Source organism: Indicator indicator, chromosome 16 (genome assembly GCF_027791375.1).
Source record: "Indicator indicator isolate 239-I01 chromosome 16, UM_Iind_1.1, whole genome shotgun sequence".
Classification (NCBI taxonomy): Eukaryota; Metazoa; Chordata; class Aves; order Piciformes; family Indicatoridae; genus Indicator; species Indicator indicator.
Genome location: NC_072025.1, coordinates 16172764 through 16187550, shown reverse-complemented (window position 1 = coordinate 16187550; position 14787 = coordinate 16172764). Strand labels below are relative to the sequence as shown.

The window sequence follows — 14787 nt, the reverse complement described above, 5'->3', positions numbered from 1 at the left end:
GTTTAGGGCTCCGAGCAAATTGTTCTAGTTGCACATGTCCCTACTGACTGCAGAGAGGTTGGAGTAGATGACCTTTGAAGGATCATTCCATCCCAAACCATTCTGTGATTGTATAGCAATGATAAAACATTAGAAAAGGAGTATTTAGCTGGGAATATTTAACAGCAAACACTTCAAAACAGCTTTGCTCATGTCAGTTTATTTGAAATTACCTAAACTGAACAACATCTGTTTTCCCTCATGTTAGATAACTTGACTGAATTTATTCTGCTGCATTCCAATCTATACAACAGTCCAGAAAGACCTGCAGCTCTGTCCAGTTCCTTGCTTTGTAACAGTGATACTGAAGAGCAAAACCCCACAGTCAGACTGGAATGGGACTGCTGCTGACAGTATGAAAGGTAAGATACCAGTTAGCTCACTAAAACTCCCTTGAAAGAGGGACTGTTTGTGAATATTCATCAGGATACATTCCCACTCATCAGAATGAATATAACAGCAATATCTTGCAGCCTGGGAAAAGTTAACTCTCTGGTATCAGCTTCCATTCAGAGCTAGAAATGAACCTGTCCTCATTTTACCTGATTTTCAGTGCAGACCTGCAGGTGTGATATTTCAAACCCGGAGCCATTTATAATTATTACTAACTCTTAAGTGCCTAACTTTTCAAGATTTAGGAGCTGCAAAGGCTGCCTACCATAAATCTGGACATGCACCAATCACTTAGAAAAGGTAGGTGGTCGTGTTTGGTCACCTAATAAACACTTCCAATCACATGGCAGGGGAATAGAAAGGATACATAGGCCTGAATGGCCCCATAAGACACTGGTTACCACTGACCTTACCCAAATTTTGTTCCAAAATGTCTCCATTTCAATCAATACCCTATGGAATTCCAAACACCCTGGCTGTTGACCGTAACATATCTTCCTATGCATATTTATATTAGAGTACCATAAAAACCTGAATAAATAAAAGGTATGTGAGAAGATAAGAAGGCAAAATAAAACTGGAGGTTAGTTCTTACCTATGTCTAGTGCACTTGAACCAGTTCAGTATGTCAGTACATCTTGTGTAATAGATCTGATCAAAAGGATGAGCATAGGATTCCTGTACAGTCACAGCATAGCTAGGAGCAGACAATGAAAGGAAGTTTGGTTATTGCAACATAAAAAGCTTCAGTTCCCTGTATATGCTACTTATCCAAATTCAGTATGAAAATAATGAAAACAATAATCTTAGAAATGTTGGGCATTTTCAAAAACCAGAAAAGGCTTCCTTCAACCACAGTTCTCCCTGAAAACTTTGTAATGCTTCTAACTTTGGCTCTACAACTGAAATAGGCATGGAGATTTCAGTCTGAGCAATAAATCACTCCCTTCCAGAAAAGAAACAAATGCTACTAAAATTCAAGGGAAGTTTAGCAGGTGCAAAAGGTATTTGGATAACTTGATAGAGCAAATTTTAAGAGAGGAAAGTTGCCTTCCTGTCTAAGATTGCTAATTTTTGTTTGCATTCCACAGTGCCAACAGGAGCTCATCTTAGCACTGCTAAGGAGATGCTTACACTTCATTTGATGATGAAAAGCAGAATCATTACTTCAAACACTGGGTGTAGCATTTGTAAAAGTTTGAAGAGTTAATTTTTCAGATGGACAGCTTTAATTCTGTTCATTTGCTGAGAAGAACTTCCTTTTCTGAACTGTCTTTTCAGAACAGGAGTTAATTGACATCTAGATTTGGGACCCTCCAACTTACAGTTAGAACTGACTGAAAATTGTAACACGAGTGAATTGGTATCTAGATCTGGGACACTTTGGCATATGTTTAGAATGGGATTACCTCCCTCTGTACAAGTGAATGGGTATAGATTAAAGATCTCAGAGCTCAAACAATACTAAGAATTTACAATCTCCTTCATAAAACTCTGCTTATTGATATTATAGGTACTATATGAAGTATTCTGATTATAATGAACATGTCCAGGACTCTCACATGATACAGGAACACAAATCTCATTGACTTGTTCGCATCAGTCATTTTAGAACATTATATAACCCTACAGTAAGTGTGAGGACTGCTTAAGAGACTCATAATCTCAGGTTCTGATCTGGTAACAAGCTCTATTTTATCAGATCCACGGTATCTCTGGAGACTGATACTGAAATCATTCTAGGTGGGGTCAAGACCCAGGAATTAGATCCTCCAAGTTATTCATTATATGGATTGTCTTAATCCTCCAAGTGACTCCTTTTTCATCAGTGGGTCTGCTGATGTGATTAAGCCCTGTGAGACTGCACCCCTAAGGTAGTAATGAAATATTTGCTTGGAGGGTCTGATTGGCTTGAAATCGAAGACTGCACTATTGCTGCCCTGCTTGTTATGCCCCCTCTAGACAAGCCAAGAGTCTGCTAGATGCTGCTTTTGCCCTTTACCACAGTTTGCTGAGTTTGACAAGAATGTTTTTACTTCTGCTAATGCCAAAATGTAAAACATTTGCATTGCTCATTAATGTAAAACACTAACACTCACAAATCCTGATTATTATTTTATGATCCTGTTTGTTATCCAGCAATTGCTCTAACAATCTTTTCCCTTTGATTTATTAACATCTAAGTAACAAAGTCGTCTTGGTCAGTACAAGCAATCAATTTTGGTATTTAATTTTTGTTTCTCCTTGATTGGGTCTCTAGGTTGCTGACTTTCTTCAGACAAAATCAATATTTTATTCCTGTGCTCTGAATGCACTTCACCTCACCACACAGACTGCAAATTTTATTCCTGTATGGTCTTTGCTTTGCAGCGGCATTACCTACAGTTAATTCTCTAATTAAGGTCTCTAAAATCAAAGCACAGGGCCATTAAAGTATGTTTCTATTTTTGTTCTTGTTGAGGAGTTTGTTTTACTGAAGTGTACAGTAATTCACATTTGTGTGGAACTAAACCACAAAACAGAACTGGAAATTTCGCAAGTTAAACTTCGGAGCACAGGAACTTTAGCTTCTGCAAACAGACCCTGCATGACTCTGAGCCCTATCAAAGCTAGTGGGTTTCTGTGTACTCAGAAATGTCCTGCACAGATCCACTTTTAGGACTAGGACATAACAATAGAGAGAACAAGAATTACCAGGGCCTTTAATTCTCAGCTTTCATGCAGCTACTCTTTGATGCTGACACAAATCTGGCAGATAGAGCCACAAAGTTCAGGACATACAGAAGAAGCCTACATGTTACAGCAGGAAGACCTTAAAACTTAGTAGAAACCTCAAATAGTCTTGCTTGACAACACCTAGCAAAAAGCAAGAACAAGGCCACCACTTCTCTAGGTCTGTCTATGATAAGTGAAAATGAGTCTGTGCAATTCTCTAGCTGAAACTATGGAGGAGCTTGAAACTATGGAGGAGCTTTCCAAAGTACAGCTGAGCAGAAGGTAACACAAGGGTATGTGCTCTGCAGATAAAGCTTTAGAACCAATTCTTTGGGATGACCGAAATCCTGAGGCACTCAGAAGCACCATCTCTGTCATGTAAATCCATGCCTTCTGTGAGGCAGGGTGGCAGTTATCAAATTATAGCTCTTATTGTGCTTTTTAAATGTAAAAGTCTGAAACAGCTTGCAAAAAAAAAAAAATAGACATATCATACATTACCTTTCCCAATGGCTGCAAACATTTGGATCATCTGGGTTTAGGGCCAGAGTAATTTTGAGCAGAAAAGACAGAATAAGCCCTTTTAGAATCCACTTGAATAACGTATGTGCCACCATTGTTGTATCTAGATAAAGGAAATACAGGCATTAAAGATAATCTCGAAGAAAACCTCCTTCTAGGCCTTTTCGTCCTTGCTTTTGTACAAATCCAAATACTGTAGAGTTATTTACAAACTGAAGTATCTGCAATAGCAATCAGCTAAACAGTGAAATACTTGAAAAGCATAAATGCATTCTAAAAGGAATTTATATATTTAAACCTACTAAACCTGGTGAACTTGATGATTAAATTATCCAAGATACTGGCAGCCCCTATGTTTCTTCCAAAGAACATTTCTGATACTAATAATTTTTACAGCTGTCTGCTGAACTGACAAATAATTGAGGCATTAAAGCAATCTATTCTTTCATCAACCTATAGGCAAATGGATGAATACCCAAATACCCCCTTTGATTTATTTAAATGGGATTTACATGTGTCAATACAGTAAGGTAGATCTGAGACATATGCTTATTACATGACTGAAGGAAAATCAATTCACTCTTCAACTTTGAGATGGGGAATCACTTAGAATGACAGAGGTCAGCATATTGGGTCACATTATGCAGAACACCAAACATTAAATAAAAATATTTGCACTGAAGTTGGAAATAAATTGTATAAACTCATTTGGTGTGGTCTCTTCATCGTCTTCCAGTTCATCTCTTAAATGTACTGACTTACACCTACTTACTGCTCACTTGAAACCAACATCATGGCGTTTGCCTAGAAGTCCCCAATGACATCAGTGAAAAATACAAAATAAATAGGAAATAAAAAGCTACTTTTCAATGTACCTACACTGGACGTGTTGATCAGTTAAGCATTAAGCCAGCAAAAAGTATTTTTAAACATCCATTTTAGGCACTTACATTGTCACAAAATCCACCATTCAAATCCAAAGTCCCATAAATTATTCCTGGCAACAAGACTGCCCTAAAAAGAGATTGAATCTTCATATGTTCATCTAAAAAAAACACATGGCTCGTTGCCTCATGGTCCAGAACAGCAAAAGGGATGTTAAGTGGTTTGCTCTGCACGGCACTGATATACAGCCCAGCATAAAGAAGCCATCACAAAGCAGAATGAGCAGCAGAGGGATAGCCAGAAAAGCTGATCTGAAATTACCTCCTGATTCAAAGCCTTCTTAGCTAGTTCAAGGGCACCCATTGCCTTCAGTGGATTCAAAGTCAAGATCCCAATGGGAGTAATAGCTCATCTTTTATATTATTCCTAGAGCTCTGCTAAACCCAAAGATAGGTCTTAAGCCATGCAAGTCATATTAATGTTAATTAACATGATTTAATGTTAATGTTCCTCATGAAATGGATTTAAGTCTATGAGTGGCCATTCCCTACCTGCAGGCTGTTTCAAAGTCCCATGGCAACAATGTAAAAGCTTACTCTGGAAATTAATAGGGCTGACAAGACAGGAACATGAGAGATGTCTCTGTTTATTGAAGACTTTCACCACACTCGTCCTAGGCACTGATTCTCCATGGAAGAAAAGTTTCTTGAGCAACTGATCTGCAAGTGGTCATGGGCCAAAAGTTCAGCAAATCAAATGCTCAAAACCTCAGAGCTTGTATGACAGTAGAACTGAAATTTTCAGGGAATCATGAGCACAGGCTGGACAAAGCCTGGTTTTAAATGTGTACCAATAGATGCGAATCACCCAGGTATGAGGCTCAACAAAATGACAGACTGCCCTTTCTCAAAAACACCTTCAAAATATCTTTAACTTATTCCACTTGAATAATACCAAAGTACAGAGGACAAGTTCTTCTGAGTGCTGTTTTTACAGGTTGCAATTCACTCCCTTTCTTCATTCTCCACACGTTCAGTACACAGCAAGGCTGACCAGACAGGACTAGAGGAAAGCCTGCTGCTGACTGACAGAAATGGCCAAAGCAAGAGTAAGGCAAAACTGCTTAAGGAAATAAAATCATTAAGTGGGGCAGGGTGGGGTAAATCAAAACACAGCTCTGTGCTCTGTTAACTTATGAGCACATCAAGAGCCAGGATTTATACCTAAATTAATTAGGGGCAGAACACTAGCCTGACTTCTGCCCAGAAAGAGTGAGGCTTTTTGCTTTTAACTAAAGCAGTCTGATATTTGAATTCTGTAGTTCTCAATTTGTTCTTAAGAAAACAATGTCTCAATTTAGGTTTGAAACCAAACAAACACCAAAGAATTATTTATAAGCCTTAATAGCACACAATATTTGTTTGCAATGTATCTGAAAGAAGTTCAAAATGGTTTTCTAAACTTTTACTGCTAATGCTATTTTGTTTTTTGTTTATAAACGAACTGCTTTGTGCAATTAATTTTCAGACTCTGTAAGTTAGATCATACATCAAAAACAACCAACCATCCAAATACAGCAGAACCTCATTCATCTCAAGTGTCTCTTTTTCTAATATTTTATTTTGATCACTCTTAATAGAAAAGACCTCATACCAAAATGGAGTGGGTTGCTATTACAAGATTCAGAATAAAACTCTAAAAGCAGGAGTACAAATATTAAGAACGAACATCAAAAAATAATCCAGTAATGACATCTACTAAGGGGCTAACAAACATCAAAAAATAATCCAGTAATGACATCTACTAAGGGGCTTTTCCAGCTTTTACTCCTCACCATAGTATGTTCTACATTCCTGCACTGTGTTTAATATTTGGAACATATTCTCCAAAGCAGCATCATCAGCCTTTCAGGGGAACAATGCCTGTAGCTTCCTTAAAGCCAGAGCCCAATTATATGAACATTTCCAGTGTCTCCACCATGACTCTTCCAAGGACAGGCAGCCTTTTGAGCTTCACAAGAAAATAAATCACACATAAGGCCTCTGCACAGTCCCTAAATGGACTCTCACTTCTTGTCTCTCCAGGTCTGATTTTTGTTTTAAGGAGGGAAAGAAGTTAGTTCAGGTAGAATCTGGCAAGGAAGAGGGTCTTTCGATCCAAAAGACAAGCTGGTGGTTTTTCACAAGTGTCCCACTCTCTGTTAATTACAACTGATTAGGTTAGGTGTCTGTTACTGATTAAGCCATTCTCGCACACCTTGCTCTTTTTGGAATAAATTTCAGTCACTGTTTCCATCAACAAAGAAAGGAAATACACTTTCACTGTTAAGTCTTAAGTTTTAGCTATAGCAAAACTAGTAGGTAGCAAAGCATTGACTTGTCTGTAGATTCACTTTACAGAATTTTTTTTTCCCCCGAGGAATCTGTGCTGAGACCAGATGTGGATGATCCTTTAAACTGGATGAAGCACACAGGAACCTGGATAAAAGTGGACTTCTTTCACCCATTTGCAATTTGTACAACAAAGACTGAGGACAACAAGACCACACAAGATTTGTACCTACATGAGAAGAAAACATGACCACAAAGAACCCTTGCTGGATGAAGCAGGCATCCTCTAAAGCTTTCTCTAGGTGTTGAGGACCTGGTTTTGGTAATACTCTTGTGAAAGAGGACTGGTAAGGCTTGAGAAAAAACAAACCAAAATCACAGATTTTCTCCTCTGCTTCTTTGGCTGACAGACTACAAAATTTAACTAAAAATTACCATTAGAGAATTTCCTGTCCAGGACCAGAATTAGTGAAACATTTTGACACCTCTGTCACAAAATATTTCATAGCATGATGTTGACATGAAATTCAAACAGAATTTCCAGTCCATGACAAAGTTCTAAACGGAATGCTTTTCTTTTAATTTAGGATTAAATGAGTTCTAAATGAGGAAAGAGTCCCTAATTTGGTGTCCTGTTGTAGTCAGAGAAAACATTTACAAAAGTGTTTTTCACCAGCATGCAATATTCTTAAACTCATAGATACTTTTGAAGGCCCTTCCTTTAGATGCCTAAATGTGTATGTAGCTAATTAACCCAGTCTGAGTTTTCCCAACACATTTCCATGCAATGCATTTAACGAAGAGCCTAAAAATTCTTACCTCAAAGTTCTAAAAATTCCTAATGGATTCTGTTTTTACAGGCTATCAGCACATGAAGCCTCACAGCACATTAACAGGAAAGCAGAAGAAAGCTTTTTGGAAGTTGCTTGGCCCCTGTGAGCAATCAATGAGAAAGCCAGAAAAAATATTAGGTCAAAGTAAGTGTGTTGGGGGGAGTGGAAACAAACTAAGGCAAATATGAGATAAATCATTTAAAATAATTACATATCTTAACTGTGCTATATCAGACCAAAGTCCACTATGCTGCTCACATCAAGTGACTAGGAAAGAGTGTAAGAAGGCAGCAGAAGCCCAGCATGGCGGGGTGTCAGAAGGGACCTTTGGGGATCATCTCGTCCAGCCTCCCTGCTCAAGCAGGGTCACCTACAGCAGCTTGCCCAGGATCACAACATCCAGATCAGTTTGGAATCTCTCCAGAGAAGGAGACTCCACAACTTCTCTAGGCAGACTGCTCCAGTGCTCCAGCACTCTCACAGCAAAGAATTTTCTCATCACATTCAGATAGAACCTCCTGGGTTCCAGTTTGTGCCTGTTGACCCTTGTCCTGTAAGTGGGCACCACTGAAAAGAGTCTGGCCTCAAAAACCCTCCCCTTGTAAAACATCCCTTTTAAATCCTTCTAGCCTCCCGCAGCTTGAAACTTTGTGACTCCCTCAGCCACAAATGGTTTCTTTGTGTTTAATAGCATTTGATGGATTCTGTTCCAATTATTTGTCTGATCATTTCTGATCTATTAAGAGGTAAATTTCAACCCTCTAAGTTTAAATTACAGTGTCCACAACCTCATGACTGTCTCACATCTTAGTCATGTACTGTATAAAATAATTCCTTTGCTTTCGGTCTGCCTCATCAATTTTATTTGGTGCCTCCTTGTTCCTCCCTTAGAAATCAATCACTAACTCTCAGAGTTTGTTTCCTATCATTTCCTATCAGATAGACAACATTTTGTTTACATATAGACTTCTTCTGTAATATCCCAACAAGAAAGTTCTGTTTCTTTCAGGAGGTTTGGTGAGAGACCTCAGCAAAAGCCTTCCAGAAACCAATCTGGATCTTCTCAATGTTTATTTCAAAGAGCTTTAACAATTTATGAAGCATTTACAAAGCCATGTTGATTGTATTATATTTATTGAGCAGTCACCCAATTCTGTTCTTAATTATAGTTTCTACCAAAGAGGAAAATCTAAGCGCCTCATAACTAAAACCTATTGTTGTTTCCTCAGTTGCACATCTGCATGTGTGCAACTGAGGAAAATGCAAAAGAATAGTTAAGCCAGAAAACAAAAAGTTGGATTTCACTGAAGCATTGAAGTGACTGAGTGTTTGCTGATTACACTATTTTAGTCTCTAAGTAGTAGCAAGCTTCCAACAAGCTGCCCTCTGTGGCATTCCTCCTTCTCATCCCATCTGAAATTTTTATGATAGTTTAGGCAAGGGATCATTTAAACACACACTTCATTTGGCTCTACATCAGATTTTGTTAGAAACAAGCTGTTATGAAAGCTAAATGAGGCCAGGAGTTTCAAAACTGATCAGGATTTTTTGGATACATCCATTTATGATTAATAACTTAAGATACCATAAAAGGGCTGAATAATATGCAGAGCTCAGAATGCATGCTAAGAAACAGGTTGTTTTTGTCTGGGCAGTCAAGAACTAAGCCACTCAAACTCTCTAGTCACCTCTAAAGGTTGTGGTCATGACCAACAGAAATATTGCCAATGACAGTTTGGGGGTTTGTTTGGTTGTGAATGAAAATATAAAGCTGTTCTAAACAGATAAACACTTCCAGGAAGGATCAAGTACTGAGTATAAAAGCTCTGACAATGTGATTCTTATCAGCTGAGCACAGAGAAATTGCAGTGACAGAATCACAAGATGGTCTGGGTTGGAAGGGACTTCCAAAGATGATCTAGTCCAACCCCCTCTGCAGTAAGCAGGGGAATCCTCAACTAGATCAGGTTGCCCAGAGCCCTGTCAAGCCTCACCTTGAATATATCCAATGATGGGGCCTCAACTACCTCCCTGGGAAACCTGTTTCAGTGTTCCATTACCCTCATGGGAAGAACTAACAGAAACCCCAGACCATGCCATGGGTTGTTGAGTTCCGTCTGCTGACATCTTCCATGATTAATGCGGGAAGACCATAGACAAGCAGCTGCCTCTGTTAACAGAAGATGGTATTTCAGTTATATATTCAGTTATTTAAGCCTCTAGGAGTACAGACAAACAATTATTATGCCTTACACACAGGGCAAAAAGCCTGCTCTAGAATTTGTGCTCCAAAGCTCAAGCTGTCAGTCACAGGTTCAGCTTTTCCCTGTTTTCCTTAAGCATCGCTCTGCTCAAGGTGCACTGCTGCCCCTGATTTTAAGAAGGAATTCCAAGAGTTGGAAATACTGGAGTGTTCACAAATGTCCCTTACACCATTCCCAGATACAAGGCTCCTGGAGGTGACATACATAGGAGAAACAGAGCTGACCATGACAGCACAGCTGCTTTTGGCTTTTCACAGGTTTCCTGGGAAGGTTCACAGAGACTTATGGCACAGGACCCATTTGTGCAGTTTTAATTCCTTGAAGGGGCCAATTCCAGCAGTGGCAGAAGCTGGGAACAGACCAACAAGATGTACAAAACTAAGATTATTCCGTATATTACACCTGAGTTCATTCAAAAGAGACAAGCTTGTTCCAACTTTGTCCTTCTAGCCATCAGGGCAACACCCTGGTTGTAAGCATGAACCTTAACTTCAGGATGAAAGTATTCTATGCTCTCTCTGAAAGTCAGCCATTCTCTTCTGCTGTCCAACCAATGTCCATGGCTGAAGCTACAGTGAATATTTGGAAATGAACAAATTAAACAATTCTATGGCATTTTCTGTAATTAACATGACTTGGGAAATAAAAGTAATGTTTTGAGAGTTCCACAGCTTAATGCAGAGGCATCAAGGAAAGGTAAGAAAAGCTGCATTCTGAGTCTTGTTTGCTTAGTCTTAGCAGCAGCCGCATGATTTCAGTGAAGTAGGTGGTGTTCCAGACAAAGAAAGGAAGTAATTCCATTTCCCAAGATAGAATTTTAGAGGCTTTCTTTAAAGACCAGATAAATGCAGTGGGGTCCTAACCGAGCACCCTCATAACTCTCCTTTATATTCTGTAGCCACAGTTGCTCAGTTTGCCATATCTGGTTAGGGGCTGGTTTTAGTGGGAACCAAACCTCCAAATCTCAGAAATTGCATTAAATTGCCAATCTCTAAAATGTGAATCTCTCTCAGTGTGAACTGCAATTGTTACATAGAACACTGTTACAGTTCCATGGATATCTCATGAAGTCTGATGATCTATTTCTGTGCTAGGCAATCCTACAAGCTGACTTCCACTGGAGTCATTGGGAGCTTGGTTAGAGCAAAGTAGGCGTGAAGTGAGTTCTTCTCAATCTATCAAATGTTATTTTTGGAAGTTCAAGATTTTTTCTTCAATGCTCTCCAAGGAAAACTGGGTCAAAATACCATAGTGATGTGCCACTAGGCAAGTAATGCAGGCAATTAGTTTAGTTATGGCTGATGAAATATGCTTATCAAGACAAAGGCTGTTGTGTGTGCCTGGGATTCAGAGAACTTGAGTTTAAATCATCCTGTCAAAGACTTAGGGCACAACACTGGGTTAGCAAAGTGGGCTAGACAGATAGTTCAAATTCCACCCAAGTTCTGCATCTAGTATTTCCTGTAGGCTAGCTCTGAGCCTTCAGAGGCACCTAACCACCATACAACACTGGGCCTGGAAACTTTAAGTGATGTTTAAAACATACAAGTTCTCAAAGTCTCAGTGTCTTCAAAACAAAAGAGGAGAAGACAGCTGACAAACCTGCCAGGTGCTTTAAGAATAAGCATATTAGAAACTGAAGTGATTAGATACTGAAGAGGCAACATATAAAAAACATTTGCATTATCCAGCCACTTGAGAAAATCAACATCTAGATGTTCTGTGATTCTGTGATCTTTAAGGCCCTTTCCAAATCAAACCATTCTGTGATCAACTCACAAAGAAATGCAGACACTCTTATTTCATCAGCACTTACATAAACTCCATACCCATGCACACTCATACAAAGCACAAGTTCTAATCCAAAAAGCCACTATTCATTGCAGCACTAAATTTCTTTTTCCTCAAATAATTGAATACTTAATCAATAGCCCAGCAGAAATATAATGAAAATATTGCATTAACAACACCTAAAAACATTGCTGAAACTGTGCCCAAACACAGATAATTGCTGGCTCTGTTTCAGAAAGGTCAGCTTGGAAAAATATTATCTGTGATTTGCTGCCCATAATTTTGTACTTGTACCAAACTACCAGTGTAGAATTGGAAGCCAGCCCTTTGAACATTTGGCCCTTTAAGTTATTAATCCAAACTCAAGTCCACCCAAATGCTAGTGCTGCTTGTAGTGCCTCAGCTCTGAACTGATCTTCCAAGCCCTGCCAGTTAGGACAGGGGCATGGCTGACATTCCACCGGCACTTTCTGCCAAAAGCAAGTTGGTGTTGGCAGGCTTCAAAGGCAAAATCCTGGTACCCTGCAGTATTTCAACAGAAGACAGCCTCCTGCAAGCTAAGAAATCCTCCTGGGGCAGTCATCTCTGAACCCTCTCAATTAAAATATGGTAAACAAGGGAAGGCAGACACTTTGTGCATTTGTCTGCTCAATGCTGCTACTCTGATCTCACCATCTGACCTGTGCCATAAGGGGCTGGCAAAGGAAGCCAACCAGTGCTTCAATTGTGTCCCTTGTACTGATCCCAGTCTTTCTGCATAGTAGAATTTTAAAGTTGCTGAAACTGTGTGGGTAGTCATATTCTCTCCTGATTTAACAGTATTTTTATATTCACTATCCCATGCATTTTTCAGATATTCCCTCACATATATTACTTCAGAAGGGAAAGTAAGCTGACATGCATCAAATAGCTGATCTCCTGAGAACTCAAGTTAGCTTGCTTACATGTAGCCACCCACCTAATCCGTGTTCAAGATGTCAAACTCAACATATGCTTCCTTAGACACTTAGGGCAACAAAGACCTTGTATCCTCCCCACACCTAAGATAAATAAAGCAGCTGAAGTGTTGCAGGCATGCCCATATGAGCAATAATTTTTCTAAGCATTTAGTTTAAAAAACCCAACCAAACCCCAATCATTTATTCCAAAGGAATTCTTTTACAGCATTTAAAGAGTGCACATGAAGTTGACTTGAAAATGAGAATAATGAGTAATGAAATATAAGGATGTTCGATGCACAGGCAGTGAAATAAATTAAGCATGATGCTGTGAAAGTGCTGTGGAAGTCAGGGGGAGAAAAAAAAGCCCTATTTGAAAATGTCAAATATGCTCTATGGTTATATTTTAAAAAATTACTTCTATTTGTCAAGAACAATTGGCCCCTTCTTTTCATCTTCATTTATCTCAGAGGAAAATAAAATGAAACAAACAGCAAAAAAGTCCCAAGTACAGTGAACAGCTGAGCCAGGGACAAATTAAGTAACACAGATTGATGGCTGTTGATCTACAGCAGTACTATCACATCCCAATGCTACATCTCATCTTTCATTTAAAGACCCGTCTCTTCTTTTCCAGAAACAGTGCAGTATTTATGGGAGAAGGATGATTTGCAAGCTTTGGAGCTGCACTGAGAATCCAGATTCTGCTTTTCCAATTTGGCTTTAAAGTTGGTGAATGCCTTGAACTTTCAAGGTAGTAATCCAAATAAAAGGAAACTGAACGCTGGAATAAAATGAACACTGAAACTAAACATGTATTTTCAAAAAATGCTGCAGGCAGGGCAAAGATTTTTATCTTCAGTTTCTTCATAAAACACTAAGGAAATAACGTTTGCTTCCACTGCAAATCCCACTGGTCCAATAGCATGTATCTTCATCTGGGTTTTCCCAGTGCTCTACCCTCCCTGGCATTCTCTGTTACAACAGCACTCATATGGTCTCTTCCTGTATTTAATTTCCTCCTAGCCTTTTGAAATCTTAATCTAAATTTTTTTTAACTCCATAGCTATTGAAGACATTGACTGGCCCATACAGAATATCACTTTTTCTAAGTATAAAATAAATGTTAAATCAATTTGTAGATTTCTAATGGCTTAAGAATTAGAGTGGCCACTTACAAACTGCCAATTTTACTTGAAATATGAGAAGTTTCTTCACAAGCTGCAATAAGCATTTGTGCTTCCCTGTGCTTCTTACAGGGCACATCTGGAACACTATCAATACTAGAGGAATGGTACTCGGTTCAATCATGTCAAAGCTAAAAGCCTGAAGTTGGGAGACCATATAATTTATATGCCTATCAGAGCATGCACAAGTCTCTGTCTGTATGAGAATCAGGCTGGTTTTGTAGGTGCCTAAAAACAGCCACAAGTACTTAGGTTTAGGCATCCAACATGGAAAATAGTCTGAACAGATCTGGTCTTCTCTAGGACAGAAAGCTGATGGCATCGAGAAAGTCACAGCGTGTGAAAAAGGTTTGTGCTAGTAACACAAAACACCTCTAAAGGAAGTTCAAGATGCAGGGTGGACTACTTGACCTAGAAAGGTCCCTTCCCACCCAAACCATTCATGATTCCTCAATTGGAAGTGTTCCAGACTAGGTTGGATGAAGCTCAGAGCAATCTCCTCTAGCAGAAGTTGTCCTTGGTCATGGTATAGGGGTGGAACTAGATGGTCTTTAAGGTCCTTTCCAACCCAGCCCATTCCATGATTCTATGCATATCAAACAGTGAGATCAGATTTATGTCCTAACAAAGGCCTGACTCCATGTCAAGGCAAGACTCAGACACACACCAAATCCCTTTCCATGTCCTGATTCCTCAGTGAACCCAGCTCAAACGTGGAAGGACAAGTGCTAGCCAAAAGAGCTGGCTGCAAGGCTCAGGAATACAACAAAATGTCTCTGCAATGTAAACTTAAACTCACATCTTTTGACCAGCCACCACTAGCTGTAGACCTTCAAACTATATAACCAAAGACAGGCAGTATGAATAATCCTCACTCAGCTATGGAGCAG

General features: G+C 39.2%; 1 protein-coding gene across 1 annotated transcript in view; it reads right to left on the bottom strand.

Annotated features, from left to right (window-relative positions):
- The window catches only part of MEGF11 (multiple EGF like domains 11), a 224741-nt gene extending 220977 nt beyond the window's left edge, over positions 1-3764 (bottom strand). Inside the window, exons 1-2 of the mRNA XM_054387816.1 lie at positions 3649-3764; positions 1028-1129 (exon numbers count right to left, since the gene is read on the bottom strand). Of these exons, the coding sequence (XP_054243791.1) occupies positions 1028-1129; positions 3649-3764 (218 nt within the window). The remainder of the gene's footprint in view (positions 1-1027; positions 1130-3648) is intronic.
- Positions 3765-14787: the final 11023 nt, after the last annotated feature.